We start from the raw sequence: 23073 nt of genomic DNA on the forward strand, positions 1-23073 counted from the left end.
TGACATGGCACCCCAAACCATCACTGATGGTGGAAACTTTACACTAGACTTCAGGCAACGTGGATCCTGTGCCTCTCCTGTCTTCCTCCAGACTCTGGGACCTCGATTTCCAAAGGAAATGCAAAATTTGCTTTCATCAGAAAACATGACTTTGGACCACTCACCAGCAGTCCAGCCCTTTTTTTCCTAAGCTCTAAGGTGAGCCTTTTCGCACTGTTTCTTGGTCAACAGAGGCTTGACATGAGGTATGCGGCAGTTGAAACCCATGTCTTTCAAGCGGCTCTTGGTGGAGGATCTTGAAGCACTGACTGGTTGAACTGTAAAGTGCCTTGAGATGACATGTGTTGTGAATTTGGCGCTATATAAATAAACTGAATTGAATTGACTCCAGCAGCTGTCCACTCCTTGTGACTCTCCCCCACATTTTTGAATGGGTTTATTTTCCCAATCTTAACTAGGGCGCGGTGATCCCTATCGCTTGTACACTTTTTCAGATCACAGTTTTTCCTTCCCTTTGCCTCTCTATTAATGTGTTTGGACACAGAGCTCTAAGAACAGCCAGCCTCTTCAGCAATAACCTTTTGTGTCTTTCCCTCCTTGTGCAATGTGTCGATGGTCGTCTTTTGGACAGCTGTCAAATCTGAAGTCTTCCCCATGTTTGTGTAGGCTTCAGAACTGGACTGAGAGACCATTTAAAGCCCTTTGCAGGTGTTTTGAGTTAATCAGCTGATTAGTTTGTGGCACCAGGTGTCTTCAAAATTTAACCCTTACACAATATTCTAATTTTGTGACAAACGGAATTTTGGATTTTCATTTGTTGCCACTTCAAATCATCAAAATGAAATTGATGGGCAAGTGACTTTCACATTTCATTTGCCCAGAAAACAATTTTCACTTGCCCAGTAAAATGTTTGATAAATATAGTTCCTAATATTAATTTTTGTAAATACATCAATGACTGTTTTTTGTAATTCAGTATTTTTTAACTTTCCAGGTTCCTGGTGTGTATATACATGCGTCAGATAATGAACTCAAGCCTACATTACTGTGTTAACATGCTTTTCAATCCTTCCTGCACTTTCTTTTCAAACTAAACTTTGCTTTAAACTGATGTGTGCTTGAAAAATATAAATTGTAATGTTAAAAATCTAAAAAAAACTTGACAGGTTAAAAACTTAAGATAAATCACAAGACAGAAGTCAATGTCACAAATGAATAACTTATTTTAGAGTCACGGTATGTTTATTCAAGATAATACTATTAATATAATGTGACTTTTCTAGAGAATCATTATACATAGTTATTTTATTCAGGGTTTCCACAGTCTGACATCATTTCAGAATTCCCTGACTTTTAACTGACTCAGGATTAGTTTTCCCTGACAAAATAAATGCAGCAACAAGACAATAATAAGAACATAACAGGTCACAAATCTAACATGTTTAGCTCTGTAATATTTAAATGCACCTCTCCAATGTCGAAGAGAAAAAATGTAATGAAAATTTTTTAATGTATGACCTGCATCACAGTACAGAAGACTGCAATATGATAGCGCTTTCTAGCTTGTTTGTTGTTTTGGTAACTATATCAAAATTACTGCTAGGTGGACAGAAATCCCGCCATTTGGCGGAAAATCCCCCGGCTTTTTCAAATCACGTGAGAATGTGTACAAAACAACAAAAATGGCGCTGGCAACACATCTGGGTTGTTTTCATCGAATGTCGGTGATTTTAAAGTAATTTTGAGTGATAATTCTTTTTTTGCGATCATTGCATTTGCCCACCGGACAAGTGCAATGAAATTTGTACTCTCCCGACAATAAAAACTACTTGCCCAGGGGAGATCGGGCGATAGTTAACATTGAGCCCTGCAATGATTTATGTTATTAGATAGTTACAAATTCTCAGTAATAGTTACAGCTGCTGACTACTATCAGATGATACTGGCTTACTTTTGACCGTATATAATGTAGCTAGCTAGGGTAACCCCTAAAAGCTAATGCTAGCTTATGTCAGCTAACGGTACCTTAAAGCCTCTCTTAAACATATACCCCACTCCAAGCATTCAAATCATTTGACCCTGCACTGGATATTTGGAGCCTAAAAAAACCCAGCAGAAAATGAATGAACATGAAGTCATCTCTTATTGGAAGACCGATTGTTAAAGTTTGTTGGATGTTCATCACGAGTAGACGTCACCTGAGTAGCTAAAACAAAGTAGATCCTACATCACTATACGATAAACATACACTATATTGCCAAAAGTATTTGCTCACCCATCCAAATTATTGGAATCAGGTGTTCCAATCACTTCCATGGCCACAGGTGTATAAATTCAAGCACCTAGGCATGCAGACTGTTTTTACAAACATTTGTGAAAGAATGGGTCGCTCTCAGGAGCTCAGTGAATTCCAGCGTGGAACTGTGATAGGATGCCACCTGTGCAACAAATCCAGTCGTGAAATTTCCTCGCTCCTAAATATTCCACAGTCAACTGTCAGCTGTATTATAAGAAAATGGAAGTGTTTGGGAACGACAGCAACTCAGCCACGAAGTGGTAGGCCACGTAAACTGACGGAGCGGGGTCAGCGGATGCTGACGCGCATAGTGCGAAGAGGTCGCCAACTTTCTGCAGAGTCAATCACTACAGACCTCCAAACTTCATGTAGCTCAAGAACAGTGCGCAGAGAGCTTCATGGAATGGGTTTCCATGGTCGAGCAGCTGCATCCAAGCCATACATCACCAAGTGCAATGCAAAGCGTCGGATGCGGTGGTGTAAAGCACGCCGCCACTGGACTCTAGAGCAGTGGAGACGCGTTCTCTGGAGTGACGAATCGCGCTTCTCCATCTGGCAATCTGATGGACGGGTCTGGGTTTGGCGGTTGCCAGGAGAACGGTACTTGTCTGACTGCATTGTGCCAAGTGTAAAGTTTGGTGGAGGGGGGATTATGGTGTGGGGTTGTTTTTCAGGAGCTGGGCTTGGCCCCTTAGTTCCAGTGAAAGGAACTCTGAATGCTTCAGCATACCAAGACATTTTGGACAATTCCATGCTCCCAACTTTGTGGGAACAGTTTGGAGCTGGCCCCTTCCTCTTCCAACATGACTGTGCACCAGTGCACAAAGCAAGGTCCATAAAGACATGGATGACAGAGTCTGGTGTGGATGAACTTGACTGGCCTGCACAGAGTCCTGACCTCAACCCGATAGAACACCTTTGGGATGAATTAGAGCGGAGACTGAGAGCCAGGCCTTCTCGTCCAACATCAGTGTGCGACCTCACAAATGCGCTTCTGGAAGAATGGTCAAAAATTCCCATAAACACACTCCTAAACCTTGTGGACAGCCTTCCCAGAAGAGTTGAAGCTGTTCTAGCTGCAAAGGGTGGACCGACGTCATATTGAACCCTATGGATTAGGAACGGGATGTCACTTAAGCTCATATGTGAGTCAAGGCAGGTGAGCAAATACTTTTGGCAATATAGTGTACTTTCCATATGTCCCACTGTTTGTTGCTGTCCTCTGAACATCAGCTAGCATACATGAGGTGGTGTTGTCAAGTTATGGATGGTTTCTAGCTTCAGCTCCTCCCCAAACTTGAAAACGGCTGGTCATCACCAAGAAGGACGCTAGGCACAACTCAAATCCTTTTCCATTTTTGCTTTTTATTTGGGATCTAGGATTGGGATTTAGGTTGAAAACCTTTCAAACAAATTGACAAACAGAAGTGTATTAGTTTAAAACAAACAATTTGACCAACAGAAACTGAATTAGTTCAAAACAAAGATTTTCCACTGTGGCTCACCCATAAGCACAAACAAACTGAATATTACCAGGCCACGAGCCATACTGCAATATCTTTTAACTCAACCTCAACTTTTTTTTTTTTTTTTCAATAAACAATATTATAATAATAGCTAACTTTGCTTGCCAGGAGCCAGTCTCTCCCTCTGTCTGTCAAAACTGCCACACATGGGTGTGCAGGTGTTTTAATCATAGGAAGGCCCAACCCCCAACACAAGTTCACTCCTCTTTTCTCCTGTGCTTCTTTTTTGACATGACAAGCGTTAAATATGCTAACGCTGTTGCGACCGATAGAAGGGCCACCTGCAGTAGGTTAACGAAGTGTCCGATGTTTTCCTGGTATCAATGGGCCCAGAAGAGCCGCTTTAAGGTCCAGTTTAGTTTAACTCATTCAGCACAGGATCAGAAAACCAGATGTTTTCATTCTGCAGGTCAGACCCTTTTGCAGTGCTTCTTGTGGCACAGCAAGTGGCTGGATTGTCTGAAGGTTTTCCCACACAGTTTGCAGGAATACGGCTTCTCCCCCGTGTGCGTCCTCATGTGGTAGCTCAGCCCATTCCATCGACTGAAGGTTTTGTGACACACTTTGCAGGTAAACGGCTTCTCTCCTGTGTGAACCCTCATGTGGATTTTCATACAGTTCCTCCTGACGAAGCCCTTCCCGCACACGCTGCAGGGGAAGGGCTTTTCCCCTGTGTGAGTTCTGACGTGACAGGTCAGGGCGTTGCTCTGGCTGAAGGTCTTGTTGCAGATGTGGCAGGAGAAAGGCTTCACCCCCGTGTGCGTCATCATGTGGTACCTCAGCCCCTCCCCTCGTCTGAAGGTTTTGTGACACACTTTGCAGGTAAACGGCTTCTCTCCTGTGTGAACCCTCATGTGGATGTTCATAGCGCCCCTCCTGCTGAAGCCCTTCCCACACACGCTGCAGGGGTAGGGCTTTTCCCCTGTGTGAGTTCTGACGTGACAGGTCAGGGAGTTGCTCTGGCTGAAGGTCTTGTTGCAGATGTGGCAGGAGAAGGGCTTCTCACCGGTGTGCCGCCTCAGGTGGCGCACCAGGTGACTGTTCAAGCCGAACTTTTCCCCGCAGATCTTACAGGAGAAGGGCTTTTCACCGGTGTGCGTAATCATATGGCGGAAGGCACTGTGCTGATGGGTGAAGCGCCGCGTACAGAGCTCACAGGAGTAAGGCTTCTCGTTCTGGTGCGTGTCTCGGTGGTCTTGCAGCAGCAACATGTTGGAGAACTTTTTGCCACAGGTCTTACAAACAAAGGGTTTGGGTTCATTCGAGTCTTCGGACTGCTGGGAGCTCACTTCTTCCTGCTCCTCTTTAATCTGTAGAAACCCTGGTTTCTTTGAATCCACACTGAGGAACCTTTCGGGCTCAGTTGGAACGTCTTCCTGATAAACACGGTTCTGTTCTGTTAAGAAAAAAAAGAATCAGAAAAAAGCAAGTTAGTCCACAGAGCTAAACCATAAAAAAACAGTGGAGTCTCAGCTGGTTCTGCACTAACGGGTCGACTAGGAGGAGCTCCGGTCTGGTCACTCTCAATATTTCTGCATCCGTTTTTGTGCACTGGCTATTAATTTATATGAACAGAACTGTTAGAAATATTTTATTTATACTCCGTTTGTGTTTCATGGGTTGTGTATTAATGAACTATTATGATGTATAATGTGTGATTCATCGTTTATTAACTCTTGCTAAATATCGTTCCAGATACAGGTCATGCAACGGACGGGTTGTGAAGGAGGCCTGAACATCCTCTATCACACGTTTCTTCTAAACATGTGTTCTTGGAACAATTCAATTGTAAAACAACCACATGCTTTGTTTTAACATATGTGCTGAGGTTTAAAGTAAGATAATTTTGTTTCCCTTTCCATTAGTTAAGCCTCAGCTTGTGTAATTAGGGACATCCCTGACTTCAATAAATAGTGAGGAGAAAGCTGAAGACCGGCAGAGTGGGTTGGAGATTGTAAACTCCGCAGTCTCTTCTTACTCTCCTCGCGAGTAACTAAATTAATTGTCTCTGGGCCTTCTTTTTTTCCCTGTATGTATGTATGACGTTTTAGGTGCTTAGACCTGACAAGAATCTATTAAATATCTATTTATTATTACTATTATTATAAAATATAGCTTGTAATTATGGCTATAGCAAACAATGATTTTAGTGATCAGTGATTTTATCTTATTTTTATTATTTATTGAGAAACTGCTTAAAAACAGTAATACTCTAAAGAATATTCATCCATTTACCTAAACTTATTCTATGATTAATTGGAATACATAGAAAAAAAATGCTAAAACTTCAGATTTTCCTTTCAATACAAAACCAAAAAGAAGGATGCTGGAAAGCATGGAGCATGTCTGGTGTAGTGTATCGTGTTTGGCACTGACGATAGGCCCCGCCCTTCCACTACACCCACTTCTGCTCTCATCAACAGTTTGTTTAAATGTTTGTTATTCAGTGGGAATAAAATAGTGTTGAAAAACTAACAATTAAATTAATTAAATTTCCTATTAAACAATCATAATAATTATGGATGAATAGGAATTAAAGTGAGAATAACAAACTAAAAAGTTGATGGTTTGACCAACAAGTTAAAGCCCGGCTCACATCGATTGTGACGACTTTTTAATCTCCAATCCCATTTATTCACACTGAAAGTATATAGAGAGGCTTCGACCAGGCAGGCTGAGCAGATCTAGATATGTGGAGTTTTTTGTTTACTTCGGTCTCTGTGCCCAAAGAACTGAAAAACTGTCCCATATTTGACTGGGAAGGATTATAAAAAACAAAACGGCGCTTCCCCTACTTCATGACTCTGTGCCTATATTAAATACACCACAGGAACTACATAAAAAGAAAAGGAAAATGCAGCAATAAAGGCTGTGGGGCGGTTTGTATGCTGGATGAGGCAGAGAGGCGATTCTCAGAGAAAGATCTGTGAAGTTTGTTCAAGTTTTTTTTCTTTTTTCATAAAGAGGATAGAGTGATGAGCTGCACTTACTTCCCTTTGTTTCTCTCAGATAGAGTGATAAACTGCTCTTTCTTACCCTCGATGTTTTGTTTTTGAGAGGTTAAAACTGGATCACTACTTTTTCTGTTTTCTGTCCCCCTGAACTCCTAGCATGGTATTCTTTTTTTAAATGTTTCTTTGATTTTTGTGCCAGTCTGCCCCGCCTGCTTTATATTTGCTGTACGACTCCAATCCTGACAGTTTTCCCTGAGATTGACACATTTTAGCCCCTTTTACTCTACCCTTTTGAAACTGTGCTGAGATTAATTAATCCTGTTTGGATTAACTGAGTGTGCAGCTGTCCAGAGGAACTCCATCTGAAGTTAAGTTATTTTCTCTGTGATATCTCTGTATCTAAGTAACTCTGACTACTTTAAAACATAGCACCTTCTGCTGCACTTTTCTACTGAGCACTTGTCAGTTTCACACGGTTTTATTTCTGATAGGAAAGAGTAGCTAGCCTAGGCTGGCGCTAGCTTAGCATTGCTATGGCTTCTCTCTCTCCCTCCCTTGACTCTTTTCCAACTCTTCCTTCTTCCTCTCCTCTCTCCTGCTCTCTGTGTCAGATGTTCAGTTATTCCTCTGCCTCCTTTAGTGATAATGGGATGTGTAATAAGTGTAGTATTTTTGTAGCTTTGGAGGCGAGGGTGTCGGAGTTAGAATCCAGGCTTCAGGCTGTTGAACATCCAGGAGTTAAAGTAGGCCCCCCACGTAGCTGTCCTCCAAAAGTGCCTGAGCAGCCAGGCGATTGGGTAACTGTACGCAGAAAGCGTAGTCGTGGATCTCTGCCCACTGGTCACCACCAACCCGTTCACGTTTCTAACCGGTTTTCCCCACTCTGTGACACACCCACTGAGAAGCCCACTCTGGTGATTGGCAGCTCCATAGTCAGAAACGTGGCATTAGAGACACCAGGGAACATAGTCAAATGTTTGCCGAGGGCCAGAATGGGCGACATCAAATCCTACCTGAAACTACTGGCTAAGGATAAGGTTAAATACAGTAAGATTGTTATTCACCCTGGTGGTAATGACACCCGGTTACGCCGATCGGAGGTCACTAAAATTAGTGTTGCTTCCGTGTGTAAGTTTGCCAAAAAAATGTCAGACTCCGTAATTTTCTCTGGTCCCCTCCCTGATCTGACCAGTGATGACATGTTAAGCCGCATGTCGTCATTCAACCGCTGGTTGTCTAGGTGGTGTCCTGAAAACAACGTGGGCTACATTAATAATTGGCAATACTTTTGGGGAAAGCCTGGTCTGATTCGGAGAGACGGCATCCATCCCACTTTGGATGGTGCAGCTCTTCTTTCTAGGAATCTGGCCACATTTATTAGTCCTCCAAAACCCTGACCACCCAGGGTGCAGACCAGGAAGCAGTTGTAGTTTAACACACATCTCTGCAGCTTCTCTACTGTTACCCACTCTTTACTCCATCCAGACAGTGTCTTGCCCACGACCAAAATCTAATAAATTAGCAAATATTCCCAAAGGAGTAAATGATGATAATCTAATTAAAATCAAAATAACTCCAACCTGGCTGCAGCAAGAGGATTATGTGAGCATAAATGAGGCAACTCCTTCAAGCTATTTAAATTTTCACATACCCAGAATTCTGGGCGAGGAGGAGGAGTAGCAAGAATCTTCCAGTCTGACTTACTGATTACTCCCAAAACAGTTAATACCTACAACTCTTTTGAACATTTAACCCCTAATTTCCCTGATCCAAATTTCAAGGCAAGAAAACCTCTTCTTTTTGTAACTTTGTATCGTCCACCAGGTCCTTACTCTGAATTTTTTGATGAGTTTTCAGAGTTCCTTTCTGATTTGGTATTAAAAACTGACAGGGTCATCATAGTGGGAGATTTTAACATCCATGCTGACATTGAAGGCGATAGCTTAAGAGCAGCCTGTAATGCTATCTTTGTTCAAAATGTGAATAGTCCCACACATTCTCACCTTCATACTTTGGATCTTGTGCTGACATACGGCATAGAATGTGAAGAAATAACAGTATTTCCTCACAACCTTGTCCTCTCTGACCACTTTCTAATAACCTTCAGGATTACTTTAACAGAGTTCACCTCCCCCAAAAGAAGGTTACATTTTAGTAGATCTTTATCAGATAGTGCAGTTATAAATGTTAAAGAATCTGCTTCACTTTCTCTCTCCTCTATGTCGCTGAGCAGTGCTGCAGAGTGCAAAAGCATAGCTTATTCCCCTTCACAGGTTGATGATTTTGTTGATGGGGTTGCTAGTTCTCTGCGTACTGCCTTAGACAACGCTGCTCCTTTGAAAATGAAAACCATTAAAAATAGAAAGCTTGCTCCTTAGTTTAATGCAGAGCTGCGTACTTTGAAGCAAAATGCTAGGAAACTGGAGAGAAAATATCGCTCCACAGGCCTGCGGGAGTCCTTCCTAGTCTGGAAAAATAGTTTAATGCTGTATAGGAGGACCCTTTGTAAAGCAAGAGCAGCATACTTCTCCTCATTAATAGAGGAGAATAAGAATAATCCTAGATTTCTTTTTAATACAGTTGCCAAACTCACCCAGAGCCATAGCTCTGTTTACCGTCCATTCCACCTGCTCTTAGCAGCAATGATTTTATGGGATTCTTTATAAATAAGATTGATCTTATTAAAAATAAGATCATAAGCACTCCTCTATCCGCGATTGTACCTGAGGTAGTCATGGAATCTGAACTGGGTTTAGACTGCTTTGATCCAGTTGAGCTTTCTGAATTAGCAAAATTATTGTCTTCATCTAAGCCTTCAACTTGTATGTTAGATCCAGTTCCAACCAGGTTATTTAAGGAGGTATTCCCTTTGATCCGCTCCTCCATTTTAGATGTGATTAATCTTTCTCTGTTACAGGGATATGTACCTAAAGCTTTTAAGGTTGCTGTAATTAAACCTCTGCTTAAGAAACCCTCTCTTGACCCAGATGACTTGGTTAATTATAGACCTATATACAATCTTCCTTTCTTATCCAAAATTCTTGAAAAAGTAGTTGCCAAACAAGTTTGCGATCACTTACACCATATTGAACTTTTTGAAGAGTCGCAGTCTGGCTTTAGAGCTCATCATAGCACTGAAACAGCTCTGGTGAAAGTCACTAATGATATTCTCATGGCCTCAGATAATGGACTTGTATCTGTGCTCTTCCTGTTGGATCTCAGTGCTGCATTTGATCCAGTTGACCATAATATTATTTTAGAAAGACTTGAATATTTTGTTGGAATTAAAGGAACAGCACTAGACTGGTTTAAATCTTATCTATCTGATCAAATTCAGTTTGTTCATGTTAATGATAGATCTTTAACATGCTCAAAGGTTACCTGTGGAGTACCACAGGGATCAGTGCTAGGACCAATTCTCTTTACTTTATACATGCTCCCAATTGGTAGAGTTATTAGACAGCATGGGATTAATTTCCACTGTTATGCTGATGATACCCAGCTATATCTGTCTATAAATCCAGATGAAGCTAACCCATTACATAGATTACAGGCATGTCTTGAAGACATAAAAACCTGGATGACTCTTAACTTTCTGCTCCTGAATGCAGACAAAACAGAAGTTATAGTCTTTGGACCAGAGTCTCTGAAAAAGAAACTGATTAGCCAGTCACTTCATTTGGATGGGATTAAACTGATTTCAGATAATAATGTAAAAAATCTTGGTGTTGTTTTTGATCAGGACCTGTCATTTAAATCCCATATCAAAGAGGTTTCTAGAATTTCCTTCTTTCATCTGAGGAACATTGCAAAAATTAGAAATCTCCTGTCCAGGGGTGATGCTGAGAAACTAGTCCATGCATTTGTTACTTCAAGGCTGGACTATTGTAATTCTTTACTATAAGGAAGTTCACAAACTGTAGTTAAAAGCCTTCAGCTGATCCAAAATGCTGCAGCCAGAGTTCTGATGAAAATGAAAAAGAGAGATCATATCTCTCCTATCCTGGCTTCTCCTCATTGGCTTCCTGTTAAATCCAGAATAAAATTTAAAATCCTCCTTCTCACATATAAAGCCTTAAATGGCCAAGCTCCATCTGATATCAGAGATCTGATTGTTCCTTATGTTCCTAACAGAGCACTTGGCTCTCAATCTGCAGGTTTACTAGTGGTTCCTAGAATTTCTAAAAGTAGAATGGGAGGCAGATCTTTTAGTTATCAGGCTCCTCTCCTGTGGAACCAACTACCAGTTTTAGTCCGTGAGGCAGACACCCTGTCTACTTTTAAGGCTAGGCTTAAAACTTTCCTTTTTGATAAAGCTTATAGTTAGGGTGGCTCAGGTTATCCTGAGCTATTTCTATAGTTATGCTGCTATAGGCTTAGACTTCTGGAGGACATAGGGACCCCCATGTCATCATTCTGCTTCATTCTCTCTCTGTTCTCCTATTCTGCAGAATCTGTTAGTTCAATCTCTAATGTTCTGCTCTCTCTGCTTTTCCTCAGAGTAGCTTTGCCTCGTCTGTTCCTGTTTGGCTGTGACGTCATCCTGGAAAGAAACATCAGCTGTGCTGCTTCCATCAACACCCTTGTTTATAGATGTTGGAGATGGGCCTGTTTTCCAGTGTGGTCCTGTTTCTCTGACCGTGACTGAGTGGATGTGCTCTCTTCGTCCTCTGGCATGGGAGCTGGCTCGGAGCTCGTCTGCCTGGCTGTGTGTTTCCTGGACGGGGCCGCCTTTTACAGTTGTTTTTTGTATCTATGCTTCTGTCTCCTTGAACCCCAGTCGGCCTCAGCAGATGGCCGCTCACACTGAGCCTGGTTTTGCTGGAGGTTTATTCCTGTTAAAAGGGAGTTTTTCCTCTCCACTGTCGCTACAAGCATGCTTAGTGTGAGGGATTCTATTTGAGTCAATGAGTCAATGCAATCAACTGGTTTTCCTTAGATAGAAAACTTAGTATCAATTTGACTGTATGATCTGGTTGAACTGTAAAGTGCCTTGAGATGACATGTGTTGTAAATTTGGCGCTATATAAATAAACAGAATTGAATTGAATTGGTCCGAGCACGGTAACCAAGATAACTGTTGAGTGTAAATGGTAAGCAGAACTGAACCGGACTGTGCCAGACACAACCGAACCGTACTAACATGGTACTACTTCATCAGTAGGGCTCGGCTCGGTTCAGTTCTGGCTCGGTTCGCAGATAAAGAGCGCATGAGCAGATTGCGTCATCTCCTTACAGTCAGCCTTCTTAATCAGGAAACTTCAGAGATTCTTAAAAATCCTAGCTTTCCTACAGTGCCACACAATTTCCAGTGTGATTCTGGTTCGCAGTGTGATGAACCTCGATTGTCTGTTGTTGTTTCTTGCGTCTGTAGGCCCTGAGTAGACTATCGTTTGTCGTATCCACTTCCTAGAAGACGACTGTCAAGTAATTCACCAAAGGCTGCCTTCTTCGCCTGACTCTCCGCAATCTTCCTAAATGCTGCAGGCGCCACCATGTTGGTTTGCTTTTTTACCTCTAGAGAGAAGTAGTACCATAGATTGCCACTAGGAGGCGAGGAATCATGCTAGTGTGGTGTGTAAATGGTCAAAGGTAACTTTTAAATGGGGCTTTTATTTTGTCTCTCGTCTTGTCAGACCCATGAAATTGCTGCTGAATTGCTGCATAGTCCGACTGAAACAGACCTGGGGTCTACCTCAGTCAGAGCTACGCAGCCCTCTGCAGAGAATCGTGTCGGGTGCGATCATCTCCACTGACTCTCAATGAGAGATAAACGCCACTACTTTGTCCAATAAGATTTCCTGTCAGATCGGATCATCAAGGGGGTCCAATCTGAACATGATGACTTGGCATGAATGGAGTCTGGTGTGCTATTGTTTGGTTGGAAAGAAAACTTGCAGCATCACGGCACTTTCTGGAACAAGTTTGACAATTGTGCCCTAGAGATTCAGAACCCAAAATAATTTTGCCGGTCCAAACTAAAAAAGAACCAACAGCTGAACCTAAATATGGACTTAACAGACCCAGTGAGACCCTTAAAAATCTAGATTAAATGGGTTCAGATTAAGGCAGTGGGCTAGTCTCTGTTCCAGACCTGTTGGGTCATTCGGACAAGTACAGTGTTTCGTACCTGGTATTTGGACGTTTGCCGGGTCGTCTTCAGAACTCCCCGATGGTTCAGCGCTATTGGACTCTCTATGTCGCGGCACAAAGGTATCAAACTCCTTCCTAAGCAGTGGACTCTCATCGTCATGTCGGGTCCAGAACTCCAATTTTCTGGATTTATTCTGGGGAGATTCTGGGTCTTCTGATTCCTGATCATCTTCTGATTCCAGGGGTTCTGGTTCCTCCATGTCCTCCTCTGTGTCCAGGTACTCCAACTCGCCCAAGTCGTCTATAATCTGTGGACATCCTGGTTCTGACAGGGCCTCTTCGATGTCAAAAGTTCCTAACTCGTCCAGGTCGTCTATGATCTGCGGACTGTCTGGCTCAGCCAGGGTCTGGTCCATTTGCAGAGGTTCTGGTCCACACTGTTCATCTCCATTCCGAGGAGATTCTGGATCATCCAAAGCTTCTTGTCCCTGCAAAGGTTCTGGCTGCTGCTGAGCCTCTTCGGTCTGTGGAGGTTCTGGTTCTGTGAGGTTCTGTGTGAACTCAGGGGGATACAGCTCCACTTCCTCCTCTTTGATGCATGGAGGTTCTAGTTCTGTGATGTTCTGTGTGAACTCAGGGGGATACAGCTCCACTTCCTCCTCTTTGATGCGTGGAGGTTCTGGTTCTGTGAGGTTCTGTGTGAACTCAGGGGGATACAGCTCCACTTCCTCCTCTTTAATGCGTGGAGGTTCTGGTTCAACCTTGTTCTGAACACAGAGACTCCCGTAGTCGGTCAGAACCTCTTCCTTATAAACCCGTCTGGGAGGAATTCCTGAGGAGACAGAAAATATCATCATGATCATGGCGATCCAAAAGATTTTCTAAACTTCAGAACCACCAACAATGCAACACCAGGATCATGTCTGTGTTCTGTAAGGGTGTGCAAAATAATCGTCATGACGATGCATCGTGATTCTAATTTTTGTGATCTACTGCATCGATTCTTGAAGGCAAGAATCGATTATAAAAAAAAAAGAACAAATAAAATACATGAATGGTTGCCGCACATCAGCCAAATCAAGTGGAATACAACTTCCAGTCCAGCAGATGTCGCTGCGGATGTGTTGACGCCCGCTGCTTTGTGTCACAAGCATTTCCGGCCGCAGGATACTGCGATGAGTCATTCATAGACAAAACATGGAGGACACTATGAAAATTCGCCCCGTGGCTCCATCACATTTCAAGTCAGATGCTTGGATGCATTCTGGCTTTAAAAACAAAGAAGGTAAAAATGAAATTGATATGATGCTCGTCATTTGCAAAAGGGGAAATATACATCTGAATGTTTTCGTTTCATTGGTTTAAAGGACCACTGAGGCCATGTAAACGCCACTGATTATCCTTATTTTGTTATTTTAAGTTTGATGAATCCTAAGATCTTTTTGTCAGTGTTTCCACGCCAGTAATAGTAATATTTCCGTCCAGTATTTGTTTCCATGGCAACACCTCCAAAAGTCGTTTCAATAAATACAGCTATGTATGAATTCAGTTGCTTTCAGTTACGTATCAATTGAAGACACGATCCAGATCACACCCAATGGCTGGATCTTTTTCCTACAGTGTTCAGTGAAAATATCACAACGCATCGCAATATTTCAAGTATCGTGATGCATCGTGATAGAATCGCATCGTGGCATGTGAATCGGGATTCGAATCGAATCATGACTTCTTTGCCAATACCCACCCCTAGTGTTCTGATAACTGAATCTGGTTCTGACTGATGGGTTCATACAGAACAATGATGAGTTCAGTCCAAACAGACCGAGTCCAGTTCCACCAACAAAACAGTATCAGAACCTGCCATTAACACCTCCCGCTATAGAGTGGCAGTAACGGGGGTTTGCTGAGTGGCACCGGACCTCTAGTTTCTGCGACCCGACTCGCCTAAAGCACCAACTTTTGCTCTGTTCGAATTCCTAGGACGCGTCCTCAGAAGGCCAGATTCGAAGGACGATTACGTCATAGCGTGGCGCCGAGGTATGGTCGGATTCCAAGAGTCGTCGTTATGCGACCTTAAAATGCGTCCTTCTTTTTGCCTGATTTGAAGGACGGGTCCGATGTATCCTCACTATCCTTGGATATCCCAGAATTCATTGCGAGACCAAGCAAGCTGGCTGCTCCGTGATCAGTGGTGAATATCGGAAGTTCAGTTTAATATAATCCAGTCAGTGAATAGTTCCGTCTGAGATTAATGAAAATAGTTGTTTTAATGGTTATAGAGTCAGATATGTGGCAGTAATGTTTGATTTATCTAAAGGTTTTTATCTGTTACTGTGTAAATGGGTTTGGCTGGAATTTAAGGACAGATTATAATAGATCTGCAGAGTGGGGACTATAAATCTGATAGTTTAATTTCTTTTATTGCCGTTTTGCACAATTTGCTTAACTAAGACTTTTTTTGTGGAATATTAGAGATTTTGCATATATATTTTTTATACATACATTGTTTAGATGTACTTATATATTTCTACCCCTTTTTATAGAATAGAAAATCCCTTTATTGTTCCACAATGGGCAAATTTACAGCAGCAGTAAGATTACTGAAAATGGTCACACAAATGTGGACCTTAGAAAAATGTCTAAGAATAACATAATAGGGAAGAGTTAAAATATAAACAATAAAATCCTGTAAAGTGTTTTAACAATATAAAACTGGAGAATAAATAACCAATATGCAGCTATGGACATTTTTACAATAATGGATATTTGAAAAGAGATGTGCCAAATGACAGCAGCATATTATTTATTATTTAAAGCTACAGTGTGTAATAATTACAGGGATATACAGTCAGAAATGTAATATATTATACATAACTATGTTATTTATCATCATCTACGAGCTCAGCCTCTTAACCTTAATATCTGCGTTGCCTTAGAATTCGTTATTTATAATTACATAGGAGCGGGTCTCGCAGCCATGGAGGCAGACAACTTTGCGCTACGGCAGCGCAGAGCCAACAAAGTAGCGATTGCGAGATCGCCAAAACGTCACAACGATGTAGAAAAAATAACGGGTATATTTATTATCTTAAGTCTACATGAAATCTATACCCTAACCCTACACAGACTAATGAAATACTATCTGTAAAATTATCTATGTAAACAAACCTCATCACTTGAGAAGGTAGGTGATGCGGACGTCGTGGAAGACATTTTGTCCCGTAACGCTCGCCGTACTGTTGGGGGGGAGAAGCGGTGGGGGGGAGATGTTCATGTTGCTGCAGTCTGCCGTCTGACCGCTAGATGTCGCTAAAAGTTACACGCTGTAGCTTTAACTGACTAAGGTTTCTATCATTACATTTGATTTTATTTGTTCCTGCTCCCGGTGGTTGGAACCTTTATTCCACTCAATAAAAACAGTTTTTAAAACTTCGGTTTTCATTCTTTTCCTGCTTTGTGCGTCAACTTTCACGAAGGGTAGACCTGTTCGGATTCACAGCCCAAACTCTTCCGGTCTCCTTTTTTTCACGGACTTTGAAGGATCCAGTCCAGGTAGACCGCGTCCTTGGAGGATGCAGCCCAGGAATTCGAACATTGCCTTTATGTGGCATTATACAGAGAAGAGCAGAACTCTAGATGTAGAGTTCAGAACTCTAGAATTCAAAACTCTAGATGTAGAGTTTTGATAGTCTGAGGACGAGCAGCTCAGGAACCCTCCATGGACTCGTTTCAAGGCCGTCAGGACATTTTAAACCTGAATATTCTGTTATCAATAATAAGGCCTAATTTCTTTCACCGCTTTGTTCTTTCTACGTCCTTCAGTGTATCATCGATTGTCTGCTTGTTTGTTTCTCAGTCCAATCAGTTTCCCCACTGTGGGACGATGAAGGCATTTCTTCTTCTACTATGGACCCCAATTAAAATCTGTGTTTTATTTTGAGGGGAAGGATTCCAATACCCCTTTCCCACTGGCTGAAAAAACCTGTTTAAAACCGGGAACAATCGGCATTTAGTGGCAGTGGGAACAGCTCACGGTTGCTTGTCTATCCGGGTCAAACGACTCGGCAAGCGACAGGGATTGAAATAGCCTCGGCTCTGATCGGAATTCCGTGGGAACACCAGAGCCAGGGTTACCAGCTTAATTACTTGACACCATTGTATGCAACTTACAGATGCCACACACCACGCCAGTTGGTTCCTATCTAACAAGCAGAAACAACTCTGTTTCCATTTGATAAACATGGAGCTGAATGAAGATGAGGAGGGAGGCACCTAGCTGGACTCTGAGGAAGACAGAGTTGGCGGGGACATGTCCACACCAGGCCAGAGTTGGTGGGGAGATGTCCACACCAGGCCAGAGTTGGTGGGGACATGTCCACTCTAGGCCAGAGTTGGTGGGGACATGTCCACACCAGGCCAGAGTTGGCGGGGACATGTCCACACCAGGCCAGAGTTGGCGGGGACATGTCCACACCAGGCCAGAGTTGGCGGGGACATGTCCACACCAGGCCAGAGTTGGCGGGGACATGTCCACTCTAGGCCAGAGTTGGTGGGGACGTGTCCACACCAGGCCAGAGTTGGCGGGGACATGTCCACTCTAGGCCAGAGTTGGTGGGGACATGTCCACTCTAGGCCAGAGTTGGTGGGGACATGTCCACTCTAGGCCAGAGTTAGTGGGGACATGTCCACACCAATAATTTACATTTTTTTTCCTTTTCCCGCTCATTTCCTAAGGTAACAGACGTTGGGTGCAGATATCAGTGTCCGTGTTTTTTTTCCTCTCTTCCTGCTGCTCCTGTGTCCCGCCTCTGGGTGTGACATCATCAGATCTGTCACTTTGAGTCATCTGATTTGTGGTCGCATTTCACTGCCTAGAGAGTAGCTACATGGTTGGAGGAGAGACACAGCAGCACTCAGTGATTATTAACCAGCAGCTAGTTTGATGTTTAAGTTAAAGTTAGGAGACAAGTTGGTTAAAATAATTAGAGATGCCACCGAAAAATCTGTTGGTTAGATATAAGGAGCTTTTTCAGCTAAAAATGGCAACAGATTATAAGTTTATACAAGTTAGTATTATATTTTCTTTTCTAGTTAAAAAATCTGGCCTTCTCAAAGGACATGTAAAAAATATAACCACGTCTGGGGGACAGTGATTCGTCTCCATGTTCTGAATGCTGGCGTACCATAAAGAATAAATGATGAACAGTTTAGTTTGTGCCTTCAAGTCGTTGCTCATAGGAAGACGTTACTTGGATAGAACCTAACGGAATATCTTCAGAACGGCTCCAAATGACACAAAGCCCAATGTAAAAAAACGGCGTTCCCCTTTAGGTGGGATACACCACGCTTAAAAATGTGCACACATGAAAACCCCCGAGGGTCAGAGACTCTCCCACCACTGTCTCCTGAAATCCTGTGGGAAACACTGGAGGACCATGACTCCCAGTTCCAGGTTAACATGTTTTCTTATTGAACAGAGAATCAGACTGCAGAGCTTCTACAGATCTAGAAATGTAGTTTCTAGCATCATTATATTAGTAAAGAGGTTCATAAATCTTTTTAAACGGAGAGAAACAGGGAGAGCTGCAGATTTAAAGGAGAAACAGATTGACTGGGATATGCAACATGCAATAAAATATATATCCATGTTCAAGAAAAAAATACGCTATTCTATAATTAAAATCTAGCATATCCATATTTTTCTGGATGGATGGAATTTAAATTGTTTTACTAGTGATGCATGATTTATTGATTGTGGCATCAGAATCGGCTGTTATTGGTTATTTTTTTATACATCAATGTTTTTGGGCTGTATATATACGTCACAGCTCCTCTCTTAGCCATCCTGTCATGCACAGATCAGATGCCAGACAGTTGGGTTTAAAAAAAAAAAGATTTACTGTAATGAATGGTAGAGAAAAACAAATCCTCTGGTTAGCCTCCCCTCTGGTTCACCAACAGCTGGAATGCAATAAAAAGTCCAGCAATCCCTCGGATACCCAACTCTACAAAGAAGATAGCCAGACCGGAGCACTCACCACAGCTGGGGGCCAAACACATTCTGTGGAATTGTCAGCCGTTCCCAGTATTTATAGGCCAACCAGTAGGGGGCGCCAAACACCACTCATCACAAATAACTATAAAACATATTTTAGTAGAATTTAATCTACATCTTCTAAAACCCATTACATACATAATGCACTAAAAGCATCTCTAACATCTTTAAACATAAATATCAGTGTATTGTGGTTCCTTGTGTTCTCAACAACAGGAAAGAATTCAATTTTAGAAAATACAAAAACCTGATGAAAGCATTCAGGTGGAGTAACTGTAGGTCCATCTGCCCCCACCCTCAGAACCCCCCCACCCTACACCTTTGCTACAGAGTAGGGTGACCAGACGTCCCTGATTTCCAGGGACTGTCCCCGTTTTGGACCACCTGTCCCCGGCTAAAGCTGTCCCCGGAAATGTCCCCGATTTTACCGAGGCGAAAAATGTTGCGTGTAGACTGTTATTACGGTAGAGCTGTTGCGCGCAAAAATAGGTATTACGGTAGCTGGTTGCGCTGCTGATAACATAAAGATAAGGAACAGAGCGCACCACAATAAGGGCGGTAATGATCCTTTTGGATGTCAGCTGCCATTAAAAGACAAAGAGGAAGAAGAGCGCATCACTTTTAAAACAGAAGAAGAAGAAGAGGAAGTTCGTTTTTTACAACCTGTGGCAACTGATGGGGAGCTACGCTGAGTGATGGTAAGTGTGTTAATCAATTTATTTTATTCTGATCGGGCTGATCTTGTGATAAATGTTTGGTTTGTGTCCAGGTTAAAACAGTAATAAAAAGTAAGACAAGACCACGAGTTGAGCATGAGTAAAAGACGCTGGGTTAAAATGTAGCAAAATGATTGAAAACTCCTTGTAAGGCGCTTATCTGGTACGCTGGTTCTCCAGGGATCAACAAGGGTTTGTATAAAGATGATTTAGAATGGATAGGTGACCTTTAGTTTATATTTCAGATAGTTATTATAAGTAGAGTTATTTCAATTTGTTTTGATGATTTATGGTTGTGATTTATGAGCATAGACTTCCAGTTTTTGGTGTGCTTTTTTACTGCTCAGTTTGGATATATATGAAAGTTCCTTGAGAAAAAATAGGAGTCAGTAACAGGATAACTGAATAAGACAAGATCTACATGATTTGAGAATGATGGAGATAACCACCTGTTTAATGTTCATTTATTATGTGGTTTTTGCTTGTGGCTCCTAATATTGTGGTAATTAGCATTTTTAGTATTTAGATGAGATATTAATAATAAGTTTTCATGTTGCACATCCTAATTTTTTTGAAGGTGATTTTGATTATATAATGTCTCTGTTTTAGAATAATGCAAGATTGATGCTGGAGGAGTGAGGAAGAAGATAGAAAGACAGAAAGGAGATTGAATGAGAGAGGAGGAAACTATGAACTCTGATAGAAAAAACGGTTGACAAGAAGGGAGAAAAATTTACTTTGAGGAGTAAAGCAGAGAGCAGGAAACATAAGAGGAAGCCTTAATGCACAATACAGAAGCTGTGAAAAGAAGGAAATTATATATGTATATGTTATTGCTGTTTATAAATATGGACTATTCTTGGATTATATACATTGTGTTGATGTTAAGCCTATTCTGCTGTTCAATGGTTCAACTTGTTTAAGACATTTAAAAAGGTTATTTTGCTTTTTACTTGCTATGTCTTCTCTTATATTATTTTACCCAAATTACCAGGGCCACTGCCTCAGACCCTGTTCAGTTAATATTTCTGTTTCAAACATTTAAAATGTATAATATGTATTAATAAAGTTCAAGTGATAAAGCGTTGACATGATTTGAGTGATAAACTAACATATTGAGTGATGTAGTGTGCAAAGTATGCTGTGGAACACAGAGTGGCTGTATACTCAGGTTAGTAGGAAAAATGAACCTGCTACTTTGAGACACACAGGCCCCTGATGGGGAACCAACTACCAGTTTTAGTCCGTGAGGCAGACACCCTGTCTACTTTTAAGGCTAGGCTTAAAACTTCCCTTTTTGATAAAGCTTCTAGTTAGAGTGACTCAGGTTATCCTGAGCTATCTCTATAGTTATGCTGCTATAGGCTTAGACTTCTGGAGGACATAGGGACCCCTTTTTCATCATTCTGCTTCATTCTATCTCTGTTCTCCTATTCTGCAGAATCTGTTAGTTCAATCTCTAACGTTCTGCTCTCTCTGCTTTTCCTCAGAGTAGCTTTGCCTCGTCTGTTCCTGTTTGGCTGTGACTCCATCCTGGAAAGAAACATCAGCTGTGCTGCTTCTATCAACACCTTTGTTTATAGATGTTGGAGATCGGCCTGTTTTCCAGTGTGGTCCTGTGACTGAGTGGATGTGCTCTCTTCGTCCTCTGGCATGGGAGCTGGCTCAGAGCTCGTCTGCCTGGCTGTGTGTTTCCTGGACAGGGTCGACTTTTACAGTTGCTTTTTGCATCTCTGCTTCCGTCTCCTTGAACCCCAGTCGGCCTCAGCAGATGGCCGCTCACACTGAGCCTGGTTCTGCTGGAGGTTTCTTCCTGTTCAAAGGGAGTTTTTCCTCTCCGCTGTCACTACAAGCATGCTTAGTGTGAGGGATTGTATTTGAGTCAATGAGTCGATGCAATCAACTGGTTTTCCTTAGATAGAAAACTTTGTATCAATCTGACTGTATAATCTGGTTGAACTGTAAAGTGCCTTGAGATGACATGTGTTGTGAATTTGGCGCTATATAAATAAACTGAATTGAATTGATCTGGCTAGGTGACAGTAAGAAACATATATGAACCTTTACCTGCAGGCTTGACTACTACTTGTTTTTTTTATGTTAATGAAGAAAAAAATATTTCTTATAGGTATGTACAGTAGATGTAAACAGAATAAGTATTTGTTGCACTTTTTGAAGAGGTTGGGAAACTCTGTCTCAACAGACAGCCACAGGCATAGAATAAATGTTTGTATTTACTTTTCTAAATTTCTTTTCCTCATGTCACTCTCCCCTTAGGAGGCGGCAGAGCTCATTGGGCCCCCAAAATTGGAAAGCCCTGCTAATGACCCTTGACCCCTCCGCTCCCACCCCCACCACTTTGCCCCAACCCAGAGACACAGTTCTAGTTTTCTACTAATAACACTTCATGTTATTAATCTTAGGATATACTAAACGTTTGGAAAGGCACATTCCTGGCTTTTACACTTGATTTTTGTTGTTTAAATATTAATAAATATGTAAAAATATATGAAACCATTACTGTCCCCGTTTCCTAATTTCATCTCGATAAGATGTATTGATTTTTATCCACGAGCAAGAAATGTCCCCAGATTTGATTTCAGAAATCTGGTCACCTTACTACAGAGGAACCTTCTGCTCCACATCTGCAGCCCAGGGGCCCATATTCTCCCACATCCGGCCCTGCTGATAATAACAGTCATTAAACCCACATGAATCTGAGCCCTCATTGATTGGGAGGTTAGTCTGGTGTGTTTCTACAGTGGGAACATCTAGTAATGTGGATCTAAGTGAGAGGAACCTCCAGAGATGCAGATGAACATCAGACCTACCGAGCCTCTGCAGCCTGACCTCCGGCTTCAGGCACACAGCTAGCAGCTTGCTCTGGGCGGCCAGCTCCTCCTCCAGGCGGATGATGGTTTTCTCCACCTCGGAGAAGATCTCCTCCGCAGCAGCATCCAGTCTCTGCCTGATAAAGTCTCTGAGAGGAAGAACTGAACCCATTCCTGCAGCTGCTGATCCAAACTGGCCTGAGATCCGACCGGACGGTCCACAAAGCAAGCTAGCTGCTAACAACTGCTCAGCGCTACTTCCGGGGGACCTTAGGGCGACAACTTCCGGACGGATGCGTCAGCGCTGCCGCCATCTTGGTAAGGGAGAAGGGCAGCTGGTTGAGCCGCATTTATAGGATTAAAAACCTTAAGTAGAACATTTCACTGTTTTCTACATACATTTTCTACATTTGTGGAACTTGCCTTCTGCCATTAACTGCCTCAATCATTTACCAACACATCATATCATATCATATCTGAGGTTTTTGACTTCTAAGAAGGGCTGTACCAAAACTTAGCTTGCTTTACCTGACCTTCCACCTTGCTCCTCTCCTTGAGAAGGACCTCGCTGCAGCAAACAGAAAGGGGCGGGGACGGACCAC

The 23073-nt window shown here is 42.2% G+C and overlaps 1 protein-coding gene across 1 annotated transcript; it reads right to left on the bottom strand.

Annotated features, from left to right (window-relative positions):
- Nucleotides 1–3641: 3641 nt before the first annotated feature.
- On the bottom strand, nt 3642–22834 carry LOC119778822 (zinc finger protein 287-like). Its single transcript, XM_038278208.1, has 4 exons — nt 22472–22834; nt 13490–13701; nt 12907–13417; nt 3642–5218 (listed from the first exon to the last, which is right to left on the bottom strand). The coding sequence occupies exons 1-4, from the start codon at nt 22641–22643 to the stop codon at nt 4233–4235; spliced, it is 1881 nt and encodes a 626-aa protein (XP_038134136.1). The 5' UTR covers nt 22644–22834; the 3' UTR covers nt 3642–4232.
- Between the last annotated feature and the right edge of the window lie 239 nt (nt 22835–23073).

Source organism: Cyprinodon tularosa, unplaced genomic scaffold (genome assembly GCF_016077235.1).
Source record: "Cyprinodon tularosa strain WSP-4 unplaced genomic scaffold, ASM1607723v1 ctg1395, whole genome shotgun sequence".
In the NCBI taxonomy this organism is placed as follows: domain Eukaryota; kingdom Metazoa; phylum Chordata; class Actinopteri; order Cyprinodontiformes; family Cyprinodontidae; genus Cyprinodon; species Cyprinodon tularosa.

Bases quoted from the DNA above. Each gene is read 5' to 3' on its own strand.
- LOC119778822 (XM_038278208.1), bottom strand. From the start codon at position 22,643: ATGGGTTCAGTTCTTCCTCTCAGAGACTTTATCAGGCAGAGACTGGAT. The intron at 13,702-22,471 runs GTAGGTCTGATG...CTGTCTCCTCAG, and splicing joins GGTCAGGCTGCAGAGGCTCG to GAATTCCTCCCAGACGGGTT. The intron at 13,418-13,489 runs ATCACAGAACTA...TTCACACAGAAC, and splicing joins CCCCTGAGTTCACACAGAAC to CTCACAGAACCAGAACCTCC.